This window comes from Catharus ustulatus, chromosome 1, assembly GCF_009819885.2.
Source record: "Catharus ustulatus isolate bCatUst1 chromosome 1, bCatUst1.pri.v2, whole genome shotgun sequence".
Taxonomy (NCBI): Eukaryota; Metazoa; Chordata; class Aves; order Passeriformes; family Turdidae; genus Catharus; species Catharus ustulatus.
This window is the reverse complement of record NC_046221.1, coordinates 21,872,366-21,887,931: the sequence shown is the minus strand read 5'-3', so window position 1 is coordinate 21,887,931 and position 15,566 is coordinate 21,872,366. Positions and strand designations below refer to the sequence as shown.

At 42.1% G+C, this 15,566-nt stretch overlaps 1 protein-coding gene across 1 annotated transcript in view; it reads right to left on the bottom strand.

Annotated features, from left to right (window-relative positions):
• Nucleotides 1-10,551: 10,551 nt before the first annotated feature.
• Nucleotides 10,552-15,566, bottom strand: part of LOC117002430 (protein FAM171A1-like) — a 95,833-nt gene continuing 90,818 nt past the window's right edge. The window contains 2 exon segments of the mRNA XM_033071541.2: nucleotides 10,552-14,618; nucleotides 15,253-15,367. Of these exon segments, the coding sequence (XP_032927432.1) occupies nucleotides 12,914-14,618; nucleotides 15,253-15,367 (1,820 nt within the window). The 3' untranslated portion in view covers nucleotides 10,552-12,913.

Here is a 15,566-nt window from a genome sequence, read left to right as displayed (position 1 = left end):
TACAGAAAGGTTCTCAAGCAGATCAATCACAAACTCACGAAGAAGACATTTGTGTAGCATTTATGATTAACCTAGTTCTATTTTAGGTTACTCCAGCCACTCCTAGCTGCGACAACAAAATGCCTTCTCTGCAATCACGTTTCTCACCCCCCAAAAAACAAAAAAAAAAAATTAAATTAAATTAAGCCGACTTTTGAAACACATCCCTCCCACTCCCCTGCCCCAAAAGCCTGCAGAGCAAGCCAGAATCTTGGCACCTCGTGCCTGGAGGAGCCACACTGCAGCCAGCAGCCAGCCCAACACCAGCCGGGTGGCAGGGGCTGCAGCTACGCTGGCGGCCTCTCCCATCAGCTTCCCAGGCAACTGGAAACACCGCCTGATCCTCAGCGTGGGAAGATCTAGACGCGAGATTAGCGGGGAAGGAACTACAACCAGACAACAGCGTCTGCCCTGGCTACTGCCGAGCTGAAACGCGCTCCGCTCTCCACAGCGTGTGGATCTGGAGGTAACATCTCTTGGAGGACAATGGGTAACGGTGAGGAGGAGTGTCTGCAGGACAGGCTGACACAGACGATGCCCGGACCGGACCCGGCCGGGAGGGAGCGGGCGGTGGGTGTGGATGGGGATGAGCGCGGTGCGGCCCGCGGGAGCCGCTCAGCTGGAACCACCCGGAACCACCGGGGGGACACGGGGGCTCCCCGCTACAGGGGGCTTCCTGACGGCCAAAAATACCCTGAAACGCCCCCAAGCCCTAAAAGCGCCAACAGAAAGGCAGGATTTACTCTCGCTTACACGATTTCAAGGCCGGTGTCCGGCGGGAAGTGCCAGCCCCGCCGCCCCCTCACCTCGGGGCCTCCCGCCTCTCCCCTCAGGAGCAGAAGGGCGCGGGGCTCCGGGCCGGGCGGCAGGGCCGTCCCACGCCCGCATGCTGCGGCGGCAGGCGGCCCGGGCTGGGGCCGTCGGCCGCGGGCGGCCCGGCGCAGGCGCCGCGGATGAGCCGAGCCGAGCCGGGCTGGGCCAGGCCGGGCCGCGCAGGCCGCTCGCCAGCGGGCAGGAGTGTCCGCCACACCCGCCCCGCCGAGGGACCACGCCGGGCATCAGGGGAGCCCGGCCCGGGCACCTCCAGCCCGGCCTCTGCCGCGGCGGAGGACACGGAGCTGCCTCCCCAAGCCGTGCCCGCTCCTCAAGCGCGCCCTTACCCCTTGGCGTGCTCAGTCTCCTCCTCATTGTCGCCGTCTATGCCGCAGGTGTCCTGGTCATCCAGCTCCAGGCTCTGCTGGCTGGCCGCGGACTCGCTGTCCTCCGCCATCACGGGGGAAGGAGGGAGGGGAGGGGCGGGGGAGCCTGTGAAAGAACCGGGGCGCACGGGCAGACGCGGTCCGGAGCAGCTCCCTCTAGCTGCGGTCCCTCCCCGCGCCAAAGCCGGGGGACGAGGAGGCGGCGGCCGCCGGGGCTGCCCGGCCGTTCCCGCCACCCCGCGGGGACCGGGGCGGGGCCGTGTGGGGAGCGCTCCGCGCCCCGTCCCGCCCGGCGCTGCCCTGCCCAGCCCGGTACACTCGGGCGGTGCCGCTCCGGGGCCCGGTCCCACACAGGTCCCTCATGCCGACATCCATCCCGCTTCCTCGGCCGTCCACGGCTCGGGGATCCCGTCCGTGGGCGCTGCCCCGCTGCTGCGGGAGACCCGAGCGCTGCCCCGGCGTGCCCGTCCCGCGGAGCCCTTGGGCCGGGCCTACAGCCGCCGGGCCTCCGCAGCATCGATGGGCGCTCTGCCGGCTCCCGTGTTTCCTTCTCACCCCATAAACACTGGGGCGCCCAAGTTATTTTCATAGGTCTCCTTAGAGCTTTAGTAGTGACTCAAGGTTTGCTGCTAGATGTAGACAAAATACCCGTTGCTTATGGCAACAAACTGGAAGAAAGGAAGAGAGAAAGGCAAATAAATGATTTCAGGTATCTTGCTGCTCCCGCTACTGTCAGGCACCAAAGAACACAGCAATTTCTTGGGGACCCACCACACCACCATAAATCTCATCTTTCTGCATCTTTCTCCATTATACCTTCCAGGTTCTGTCTCTCCCCACTTTTCCATAACAGAAGCAGTCATGGGTCTGTCATGGCTACATAAAATTAACCAGTGTTTACAATTCAGATGCTTTGAGCCACCTCAAATGCATGTGTGAGCCTAGATTCAGATGCACAAATAGACTTTGCCATTGCTGTGTTTGACTTTTTCCTATCTGACTGTCAAAAGAAGCTCCAGGACTTAAAATGAAGCTCTATGAACAAAATCTGCTGCTGGTGGAGGCTGCTGAGGCCACCAGGGCAATCCCAGCACCGTGGCTGATGGGCACTCATAACACTTGCTGTTTTCCCAAAGCTTTTGTATTTCTACAAACTCCATGCTAGAAAACCTGGAATTGAATTGTAATGATTTATATCCAGGAAAACAAATAAAGAGCAACTTGTGTTAAGTATTTGAAGTGTCGCGATTTCCAGGGTCATATCAAGCTTTCTGAATGAGATCCAGAATTTCTGAGTGGTTGGTTTGGCCGTGCTGCCAAACACCACATTAAAACATAAGAATAGGTTGCAACAGTTGGAATTTCTCTATCTTTGCACCCTTGAAAGCAATTTAATGTGAGGAAGCCTTTGCTTCTGCCCTACTTGATGTAGGTTTGATCTGGATTACCTTTTTCCATTTTTTATTTGAATGTGGCATCATACTGTGCTCTGTCGTGTGTTGCAGGTGACATGTCAAGTGAAAGGTCTCACTGGCCAAGCAGAAGAAAGCTACATGTCCTTCCAGCTATCAAACACTGATCGTTTGTGTACTGAACACCAGCCTGGGGCCGCCCTTTGTCCCACTGCACTTGGTCCTTTACAACTTGTGAGTTGCCACAGGAACTTGTGATGAAATCTGTAATTTACACTTGGCCAAGTATGACCTCCTGGTTTCAAGCCTGTAGTAGTTTAGAGGGAAAATGTTGCTATCATGCCACTACACTTTAGGAGTAAAATGACCTTTAGGAGTAAAACTTCATTCAGTTGTAGTGCACAGGAGAGAAAGGACATCTCAAAACAAAGGCACAATACCCAATAGTTTTCAATAACAAAAAGCCATTGTGAAGTTGTTCTGTAGCCTGGAGAAAAGTTAATCCAATGATTATGAATGATTTTTTCTCCCTCATAATACTGTGTAAGAGAAAGTGAAGAACAGTATGTTAATGACTAAACAGCTCTATTGAATCACTGTGTTTTGGAGAAGCTGTAGATTTCACTGTCTTCTTTGCTTTACCACAGTTTTCCTCACTTCATTGAGACAAATGGAGTACAGGAAGCCTGGATCCTGACTCTCTTTGCATTTCATATTGCCAATTGAAGAGGCAATATGAATTTCTCCCAGCAAGCTACCCTGCTAGGCATTCTCCTTGGAAGGGGGACTACAGCTGCAGAATGGCTGCTATTCTGTACTTCATAGCATGTGTGAAGTGAAGAACAACCTTAAGCATAGTGCAGTTGATATCCTGAGATTATTATCCAGGATCAACCATTGCAAGGTCAAATGACAGCACTGGATTGTAATTTGCATTTCATGAAGATGCAACTTTTGCTTGTACCACAAGTAGAGAAGTTCACCAGAAGTGAGAGTTAAGCACCTGTCTTGTACTGTGGATTTCTGAGGTAGCTTTGCATTTCTGAAATTACAAGACATATTCCCAGTGGATTTAAATTCACTCTCCAGACACTGCTCAACAGTTACACTACTTGATAGATGCTGGCTATCACATGTATAGTCGTCTTCCAAAAATAGAGCAGCAAGGTGAAAACACATACCTCTGAATTTCAGAACCCCAGATTCTCAGCCACAGAGAGTTATTGGAGTGTGTAACATTAGTACAGCAAGCAACAAACATGGCACCTGCTGTACCCGAAAAAGCTCCCTGTGGGCATCTGTACTTCCAAGATCTCTGTTGTTGCATGTGTGCATATCCAGGAGCACCCCAAAATTCTGCACGCCAGTACTGCAGTCACAACCCACACACTCACACCAGTCTAAGCAGACCATAAAAACCCATAAGTTAACCAGATAAAGAGCTTGTCTTTGTGAAGGTGCAAACTTACTGTTTTTAATTTATAAAAAAGACCTCTTCCTTAGATGTACAGGGAGGATAAAAGCAAAAGCCTTTTATTTTATGAAGATTGAAAAGAAGAAAGCACAACCATTTTGCACAAAAGCTAAAAATTATTAACAAAGGAAAACAGACTACCTTTGCAGGAGATACACTTCACTTAATACTAAATGGCATATCATGAAATCAATTAAAATACTTCCAGCATGTCATGAATTATTCATCAGTTGGTTATTTTCATAGTTCTTAGAGCTTAGTAGTGACTCAAGGTTTGCTGCTAGATGTAGACAAAATACCCAGTTGCTTATGGCAACAAACTGGAAGAAAGGAAGAGAGAAAGGCAAATAAATGACTTCAGGTGTAGCTCTGCCTTGCTGCTCCCACTACTGTCAGGCACCAGAGAACACAGCAGTTTCCTGGGGACCCACTACACCACCATAAATCTCAGCTTTCTGCATCTTTCTCCATTATACCTTCCAGGTTCTGTCTCTCCCCAGTTTTCCATAACAGAAGCAGTCATGGGTCTTTCATGGCTACACAAAATTAACCAGTGTTTACAATTCAGAGATGCTTTGAGCCACCTCAAATGCATATATGAGCATAGGTTCAGATGCACAAATAGACTTTGCCATTGCTGTGTTTGACTTTTTCTTAGCTGACTGCCAGAGGAAACTCTGAGACTTAAACTGAAATCCTAAAAGTACTCAAATACTTTGGGCACCTTGGTGGCCAGTGTGAGTTCACAAGAACCCCCAGGTTACTGAGGGAGGAGCCATCTAAGCTTGGCAGTAAGAAATACTGGGGATTGGGAAGCCTAAATTCCCAGGACTGTACAGGGACTGGATGAACCATTGGGTGAGACTGTGCAGTACGTGGCCAGGATTGTACCATGCTTCTCCTTGCTCCTCTGTGACTGAATAAAGTCAGCCAGGCACAGATACTGTTTCCCTCAAGCAGCCAGGCATAACCCAGACTTGTTTACCTGCCTAGCAACACATATTAATTACATCCCAGTGAGCTGGTGATATATAATCTAGCACTCAGGCTATTGGCATCATCTGGTTAGTCTATGAGTTCTGAATATTAAGCACTGCAGAAGAAAAGTATCTAAAATTTTCATGCAGTCATAGGACTGCTCCTACCTTTACACACCACAGTGAAATATTCATGGCATTTATAATTTAAAATGGACTTGGATTTCAAGTAACAACTCAGTGTAAACATTTTTAATCTTGTAACTTGAAAGCAAAATGGGTCCAATTTGAAAATTAGCTAATATTTTAGTGTTTCCCCTATTTTTATAATTAACATTAAAAAAGTTATTGAGCAAACAAATATATTTAGACTTTATTCAAGTGTCTACTAGTACTACCTCACATTGGTTTTTTTCTAATTGGCTGCTCTTTATGGTAAAAACTTAAAATATTATGTTCCTCAATTCTGAATGAGAGGCAATGATAAAATAAAAAGATTGAGAATAAACAGAACAAATGCACCGAAACACTTCTGCATAGTTGTTACAGTTAACAACAGCAGAAGTAGAAATGGTTGGGGAAGGAAATGAGTTTGTTATCCTTCATGTTACACATCTGTATCCATGTGAGATCACACCTCTGGTCTTTATGGTTTGTCTCACCCAATCTACCTCTTTTTAACCCTCCCTGCATACCTTGCTTGGGGAGCTGCAGCCTTGCCTGTTCCCACAGCTCACTTGCTGATGGCCTGTATTGGCTGAAGTGGACAAACGGTGGGCAAGCACTCTCAAAGTATCCCATTCTTTCTGTGGCATTCTCATTCAACCTTTATTTTATTCCATTTTCAAATACAGCTCATATCCTAACCTCTTCTATTTTACAGCTTATCTTTGCACAGAATCATCTACTTCTCCATGCTGGTGCCTACACTGGCAAGGGCCGTGGGCTATACAGCACTGAAAAGAGTTAGGCATTTACACACATAGTGAAAACATATCAGAGCATTGAAAAAATGTGTATGATAAACACAAACCTTTGTGCTTAAAGGTAAGTGATAAGGATATAAAGACTTTCATCTTGGTATTATTGCTAGTAGAGATTTCAGTTTAACAAAGCATCTGTTTTTGATGATTGTTGGAAGCAGGATACAAGACTTGCATCAAATACAGGTTCAAACTGGTTCCCGCGCTGCTCAGTTCCTCAGCTCCTAGGGTCATTAGCCCCAAAAGGTAAAATGTACTTAATAATCAGTGCCAGCAATTAAATAATTATTACAAATATATATACATATTTTGCATTTTATGTCCATTTTTATTCTGAGACCCTTCTCAAACTATGTATGTGAATGAGAATTAGTGGTGACAGATTTTTTGATAAAGAGTGTTGACACAGGTACTGCAGGAGCTCTAACTGATACTCAGCAATTACTTCTGCCATCCAATCTCTAAATCAATCCAATTTACTCCCCTCAGCTCTGCAATCAGTTCTCCTACTAGCCTTTTACACTTCCTCCTATCAATGTGCCTGCTGTTTCCTTCTCTTTGCAGGGAGACTGCAGATACAGCCAAGCAGCTTTATTTCCTTCATTCTGGAAGAAGGGAGCAATAGATACATGAATTATTCTTTATCTCTTGACCATTTCAGTAGTTTTTCCAAACTTAAAGTTTATTTAGAGTTTTCTTTTTGTCTGTTTCAGATAGTCCTTTACTTACAAAGAAAAAAGAATTCTTTCCTGTGACAGATGTACCTTCTGGGTGGTTAGAAACAGATTAACAGCATGGTTCAGGATGCACACCTTTGGCATGGAGAACTACACTGAACTAAGAAGTGTCTCATAGACATAGTGTCTTCTCTATGAAGATAATGGAAAATCAGACTCTATTATAATGCTTCAATTTCTATGCAGAGTTTTTTTACATTTTACTGGAGGATTTGACCCTTCAGAATTTTACAACTTTGCAAAAAAGAAAAGACTGTTAAGTGTGCAACAACTGTAGAGTAACTTACTTGAAATACAGATACTAGACAAGCTTTAATCACAAAATTTATACATCAGGTCTAGGCTAGAAGGCAAGTGTGAATAAATCCTGTGGAAGTTGGAGGTACAGCAGAAACTCAGCATCAAGCAGGGTTTTGACCCTGCAATGTCAGACCACAAAGACAATTAAGTTAATTAATACAAGACTTTATGGACTGTCATGCTGGTTCTTCCAGTCACTCTGGGCAAGCGACCTTCACTTCACCATTGCTTGATGTTGAAATGCTGAAACCAGTATTTAAGCCAGCTTTTATATTAAGGGCACTTATATACCTACATGTGAATGTGCATCCATGCACGTGTGCGTGTACACACGCACATACACACACACACACTTGTGTCAGTATACCTTCAAGGATTTCAAGGAATGAAAGACCAATCCAGCTGTCGAGACAAATACATTTCTCATGGCTATCATGTTTTGCTCATCTTATTTTTATTGTGTTACTTAATGCAGGATTGCAAGGTGTTAAATACAAGTTAGAGCAAATGGCATAGACAGAAAAAAGCTTGCCCTTGCCAACACCTACCTAAAAGTAGCTTTACTGAAAAGTCTAAACTTAGGGTGTCACACTGTATGTTCCATTGATGTGTGGCCTCACAGCATGGCACAAAACTGAAAGTGGAATTAGGGAGTTTGGTTTATTGAAGAGGCATTCCTTGAAGAGAGAAGAGAGAGAAGCCAAGGCCTATAGCTTCTCTCATGTCCTAGCTTTTTAATTTCTTACAACCACTAAATCAGCAAAACCCTTTAAAAAACAGTGTTTGTAACAGGACCAGTTTAAATAAGTTCTTTCAGTTTTGATGCCCAACGTCTCTTGCAGCAGGACCAGCCATTCCTTTGAAAGAGGGATTTCTCATCTAACGGCATTATTTTAATCACCATTTCCTCCCTTTATAATACAAGACTGTCAGGAGCATTCCTCACTTGGGTTTATTGAGGAGGCTGTCTTTCTAGTCATGTGAACACGAAGTCCTTCTCTACAGAATTACAAAAATAACCTGTAAACAAGTATTTCATTTGTACCTCCCTGTTGTCATCACATTTTCCTTCCCCGTGGCAGTAAGGCAGAATAGCATTTAATGATCAAACAAACTGGCACTGTTCATTACTAGAAGAAAAGCACATCAATAAAGCAAGAAATACTTCAGTTAAGTGTTAATAGACCGGGTGCCACAGTTTGCAAAGTAATTATCTGTGGATACCAGAGGATTACATCTGAAAAGGACTAGATACCCTTTCTGTTATTACTGACAAATAGAAGACAGTATCTGGTCTGAATTTAACAGTTGGAATTACATGAGTAAATCTGATTAAAAATGCTCCTCTATTCTGAAAATTGCACTTGACAGCTGCCTATTTATTCACCTGAAGTTCCAATTCCAACTGTTTTGGAATGGAAATGAAAATAGTAGATATGATGAAAATTCAGTATAGGTATGGATCTATCATGGCATATGATATAGCATAATATTATATATATTATAAATCATGTGTGAGCATGTATATATATACACACACACACACACACAATAATGGTAAGGTTAGCATTATGAATAAGGTTAGTGTTGAACGTGACAGTTTATCTGTCTGTAAGCAGAGGAACAGGGAAAGAATAATTGAGTTGCTTCTATTTTTCTCAACTTTGGAAACAGTAGCTAAATTTTTATTTATTTTAATCTAAACCCAAGGTGCTCTTCGCAAGGCAGAATACAGAGCCATCAGTGATGATGCATTTTGATTTGAATGGAGATGTCATAAGCTGAATACTCCCCCAGCAAACAGGCTGGGCAAGGTCTCTCAGCTGACAGGGATCTCTGCACTTGGACCGACAGCAGGCTCAGGAAACAACTGATGATCTGTGCCAGCTGCCTGCTGGCGTTACTGAGTTGTTAACTGTGCTTATATTGAAATGATAAACTGCTTCACACACAGCACGTGTGGAGAAGCAGTTCACCGCCAGGTGGCAGATACCAACTTGAATTTCAAATGCTAAAGAGACCAAAGGGCAGCACTGATTCAGAAAACCCCTAACTGATGCACATGCATTTTAGAAAGGTAAACAGACACTCTTCTCCTTTTACCAAGTCCAAGGATGCACTGCATGGACCCTACCATGCTCCAAGTTACAGACTATTGATAGCTGATTACTGTGCTATAATAAATTTTAATTCCCAGACGAATGCTTGTTAAGAAAAAAAAAGCCTTTTTGGTTCACTACCTTCCTAGAGTAAGAGCAAGTATCTCATCCAACACTTGCTCATTTATACCTGTACTGCTCTATAGGCTAAACTTTACATACAACATTGGATTTCTTACCAATTTCAAACATATTGGTTCAGAATAGTGAGATAAAATTGGTCCCTGAGAGCATTCATGGATAGAACGAAGGGCAGAAAATGAAAATATTAAGATTTTTCAAGAGTGCTTAATTCACTCTACTAAAGCTACTCAGTCCTCCCTGTAACAAAAGCCATATTAACAATTTCCAAATGCTGGGCCTTCCTTTGTAATCTGTTCATCTCAGATCAGTACCACAAGTTAGTATAATTTGTCTAACATGTTAGATTGCAAATGCTCTGAGGCAGTAACCAGTTTTTGTCCCTGTATTTGCAGAAGGTTTAGCATGCTGGTACCCTGACAAAGGACTTAATCGAATAATAATAGGTCATTATCACAGCAAGTCAAGGTGCTTTACAGATAGTTTAATAAGGTTTGAGAAGCAAGTGTTTGAGCAGGAACAAAGTGGGAGCTGGGGGACAACCATGAAGTGAATGGACACTTAGTGAGTGTATTAACTCCCAACAGTGCTAACATTTCAGAGAATCTGTAATATAAATGAACCTCAATTTGAAGATTTGTTTCTAGTATTTTTTTAAGCCAAAACTTGCATTTTTTCCCCTCCTAGTATCTGCCATCATAAAACAATTGCTTTTCTAGGTTTTCTTCTACATGGACTTGGAGCTGCTGATGCCAAGACTTGACTTATACTTTGTTCTCTGTGTTTTATGAGCTTTATTGGTACTCACTTCACTGTGCAACTGCAAATATACAAGCAAGAAAATTTCTTTGCATTTTACTGATGTATATTTCTCAGTAAGTTTTTGAAAATTAAAACATGGGATTTATCACTGGACTTTCAGATTAGGCACGGCATACTCTAATCTTAACCTGTTACCTGATCTGTGACAACTCTGTTCCAGTTTTATTTAGCAGATTGCCCAGGTGTGGATGTAGAGAAATACATTTAATAAACCATATATTTTGCAAAATTAAACTATCACACAAATTTAAAAAATGCTATTTTAAAGAAGATTTGAAACATACCCACATTGTGTTTGTTCAAGTGTATTTGCTGTATAAAGACCACAAATCATCAAATGAAGTGTTTTGAACACAAAACCAACACAATTAAAGAAACAAACCACTGTAATTTAATAGCAACAATCTCACTTTACAAGATAGCAACGATGGAAATTTTGCAAAGGAATGTGAAAAAAAGAATAGAATTAAAAATGACAGATTTAAGACAACAGAAAACTTGAAATTAAATAGCACAATAATTCTAGTATGCGTAAATTTTATTCAGAATGTTTACTTATGCAGCATTCTGATTAGTAAGTGACACTGTATTACCAGCACTTACTAACATCTGATAAATACTATGCCCTTAAAGTAGTGCTTTTCTGTTCAGTGACCTTGCACAAACTGACAATAAGTAACCCAGAGCCCAAAACCAGTTCACAGGCCGTCAATACAAAATTCCTAAACAGAATGGAAAGGACCTGGCACATACACAATGAGTAAAATGTAATTTAGTGCTAATATGGTGATTTCAATATTCAATGCACTCCACAATATTTTAGATTCCTTTTACAACATATACCACTTTCAAACATGAACAAAGCAAAAGGTGATCTGGCTTTGTGAATGGAAAGGAGCATTGAGCTGGGAACTAGGAAATCAGGATTCAACTCCTGGCTTGAGATCAATTTCCCAGGTAAGACTTGCTTTCTATGAAAACCTTGAAATTTACTGAAAATAAAGAAATGAATGTTGAGTTGGGGCTTATTATTACAAATTAAGTAGGAACTATATAGCACTTAAATAACTTTGCAGATTACTCATTAACTTTAGTAAGCATGACTGCTGCTAATCTGCATAAAAATAACTGAATGAAACACGATAAACTGAATGTATATGAAGGATTCCACAAAAGTGGAAGTCACATACTTCCTCTTCTTTGAACCCAATTCATGAAGAAGTGAGAGGAGTGCAGTAAGTGTGAGTACCCACAGAAATCACAGAAAGAAAACTGGCCCAGAGGAAGTGTGACTCCACAGGGAATTTTGGTGATACCAGGATTTAATTTCCAATGTCTTCAGTGATACTTAAGCAAATCATTACGTATTTATCAAGATACAGAGGATACTTTTCTGAAAAGGGGTCTAAATTTCAGTATTGACTTAAGCTCATGAGAACTGTAAAAGAAAGTAAGTCACATGAGCATAAATATGCACAGAAAATAAAACCAAAGTATTTTTCTTTTTAAATAACATAAAATAATGTGATAACCACTAACAGAGGAAAAAATCCACAAAGATACTTTTTGCAGTTTATTTTCAATTATAATTTTTGGATAACCAAGTAGCTCTATATGGAAAAAGCACAGAAGAGTAATTCTGGCACTTTTGGATAGTATATTTATTTTTCCCCCAAATTTTTCTAGACACATTCAGTCCACTTGCTCGGTCGATAGTTCATTTTATATGAGCATGATTAGCTCATGTGATTCCAGAGGAAACCAACAATATATACAGTCAATGAAACTATCTTCTTGGCTACTCTGGGCCCTTTAAAATGTCTTCTAAGTCTATCCTGGCTAAACAGAATCCACAATATACATGATAGCTACAGAATACACTGTATTGAAATGAGAAATGCTCAGCACAAAATGGGACTCTTGGCATGCAGCTTAAAGTAAAAGGTAGAAGTTCAGAAGTTTATAAAATCTCAAATGGGGTCAATTAAAAGGACTTAGCAAAAGAAGGGACTGTTCATTGTTACTGTAAAAAAGGCACTTTGAGAAAATGGTACCAGAATTGGAGGAATCTTAGTTGACACAAAGTTCAGTTTGGTTTCATAAAAAGGCTTCAATGCTAAGGGATGCTACTCAAGTTTCCTGCAGTTGTACATTAAAATAAATTGCTGAGTAGTTTATAATAAAGGACATAAAATGTTTACAACCAACTTGTAAAATTAAGAAAAGCATAGTATAAGCAAAATATTACTAAAAGCAGCAATGCATAGCCTTTCATTGAGATAATGCACAATTTTGGACACCATGTGTCAAACTCCTGTTTTTAAGATACTTTCAGTAGCATTATCAACATAAAATTGGCCTACAAAACAAAAGCTTTACCAGCTCCCATTCATAAGGAGATTGAGGTCATAAACCAACCAAAACAATTTGTCAGTATTTTCAACATCCTGGATGACCAATATCAAGTATATGGAATAACAATCACACTCTTTGTTCAGCTACCTCACTGGAGGCAGCTTTAAATCAGAGGAATGATTTTAATTCTTTTCTAACATTTACACAGTAATGCATTTAAGTTCTTTCAAATGTTGCTCACCACAGTTTGTTTTTCTCTTTTCTCTCCACAACATAAAAAAAAAAGAAGAAAAAAAGAAAAAAATATCAAGCACTTCCACAGAAAGGATATTTGGCAATTTTATACTCCACTGAAGGGTGGATTTTCACAATAGCTCACTTTAGATTGAAAGTCATTAGTGGTCTTTCCTCTCGTTTCTGCCAAGGACTCTTCTTATCTTCACCTTGGTCATCTTCCTCATCCTCCTCATCTTCATCATCATCATCTTGAATGGATGTTCCATGTTCAGGACTAGTTAATGGCTCTGGTTTGGTATCCACAGTTCTGGTTTCCTCCTGCAGGCTGGGCAGCTGCACACCACTTCTCTTACTGGTGCCTTCTAGGAGGCATCGCAGAGCATTGTCCTCGGGGCTACAAACTGCTGTTCCACACTCGCTGCCACTTTGGTCCATATCATCCAAGTACACAAGCTGTGTGTAAGCTGTGCTATCTGAAACCTTCCTCTCTCTCTGCTGGTGCTCCTGCACTGGGGGGTGACTCTGTGGTGCAGACAGATGATCTCCTCTTCCCTTTCGGGCAGATTTCGGTTCATTCATGTCAACACCAGAGTCCAAACTGGCATCGTTACTCCCGTTCCTACCAGCTCTTTGGAGATCAATGTATGAATGTCTAACGTGAGCATTTGAACGCCCATCTAGCGAAACAAACCATGCTCGAGGATGAGGCAATGGCTTTCCACCTCCTAATTCCATCAAAGCCTTTTCTGTAAGAAGCTGCACTTCGCTATTCATCTGAGCCAGGGATGCATCGTTAAGAGAGGCAGGAATGGAAATAGATTCAGACATGGAAGCGTTTTGCTGACTCCACTCAGCTGCACCTGCATCTTGCAAATGTTGCTGAGATATTGCTTGGGATGCCAGCTGCTGGGGCTGCAGCTGCTGGGCAGGGTGTGGGAAAAGCCGTGTGTGAGGGTTAGGAAGCTCAGCCTGAAGTCTTTCTATGTCAATCTGCTGGTCAGCTGGGACAACCAGGGGCTGGCTAACAAAAGAGTGTTCTCCAGGCAGCTTCATGTAATGCCCTGGGATGACCAGTGCAGGCAAAACCTTTCTGTAAACACTGTCATTGACTTGGTCAACAGAATTGCAGCAGATTAACTGACCTGGTCGAGGGAAGGATGTAGGTCTTTCAAGGTGATCAACTGAACGAGACATCATACAATCAGTAGGTCTGCAGTCCAGCAGCTCTTTTTCAGGGGCTGAAGGCGTGGGGTATATTTGTTCCTGAATATTGTATTTACTTCCAGTAGCAATATGGTTCATAGATACTTGAATTTCTCTCTCTTGCTTTTCAAATAAAGGCTGAGACAGCATGGCATTGTAACTTCTCCTGTACTCGTCTTTGATAGGGGACTCATAGCCTTCAGCTGTTTCTGTAGATTTTCTTGTCTTTAGAGGAAAACTATCTGCTGACTTGTGGTAGTCTTTTCTTAGAGACCCACTGGGAGTCAGGTCATCCAAGGAAATTCTGCTCTTGTCTTTCTCTTTGTCAGAGAGCAATTCTTCTCTGGAGCTAAATTCCTGGGAAGTACTGAAGGAGTGTTTGAGCATAGGTGTATGCATATCTGCTTCTCCAGTAGGTGATACCATCTCCATGTGGACAGCACTGATTAATTCTTTTGCCCCTGAGTTTTCAGCGTGTCCATTGCTCGCAACGGACAATCCACCTGGAAATTCTGACTCACGACGTGAAAATATTAAATTTATATGGGACATTGAGGTTGCTTGATCCTTCTTAGAAGTGTCCAGTGCTGTCGAAAGCTGCAGTTTCTTATGATGTTGACGTGGTCTGAGACATTTTCTTCTATAAAAGCCAGTAACAAAAGAAGTTATACATTTATGACTGTTGTAACAGAAACAAGAAAAGCAAGTGTGTCTTAACAGAAGATTTTTAAGCAGTGATTAGTATTAGGGGAATTGAACTTTTACTACATAATCTAAAAATTAAAAGCTTATCCCAGCAGCAAAGATAAAATTAAAGAATAACTAATGTCATTTGGGAAATATCTCAAGTATCAATTACAAACTGGAGTAAATGTCTAGAGAAGGCAAGTATAAAATCACTCATTATTGTAGGCATTTGCTGATAATTTAATATTCATTTTAATACAGTGCCAGTGGAAAGATCATTTGCAAATGCGTAACAGGTACAGAGATCTTGAACCTATGCCCATGTTTGATAGGATGTTATATGGAGAACACAGGTACAGATGTGTGTGATTCACTCAACTACCATCTTCCCAAAGGCAGGGATTTATATGCTGCATGTAACCATGATCACAAGAAATGTGATCTCACTGTTTCTTTCTTTTTCAAGCATTTGTTTGCCTTTTTTTCCCCAAAGGAAAAATGTTTCAATATAAATTTTTTTAATTTCATAAACTCAAAAAAACTTGTCTTTTCCACATGAACTAAGTAACCAGAATGGTGAATCTTACCTGCAATAATACAAAAGCAGACACAGCAAGACTAGAAGTATGAGAGCCATCCCTCCTAAAATTGCCAAAAGAAACATTGTGTGATAGCTGGTAATGTCGTGTGTTACAACAGGACCTGGAAGACCAGAAAAGAGAATTTAGACCTGCAATAATCTGAAAATAGGAAGAAGAACAGCAGTTGAAGCAGGAGAGGCACACCTTCCCTTATTATGAGGGTGCTAAGCAACACTGCTGCTCATATGCCTGTGCCTACTGAGCAGACTATCTCTGGAAAGGGAAGCAAGTTGTGAAGAAAGCATGTGCTGGTTTTCATG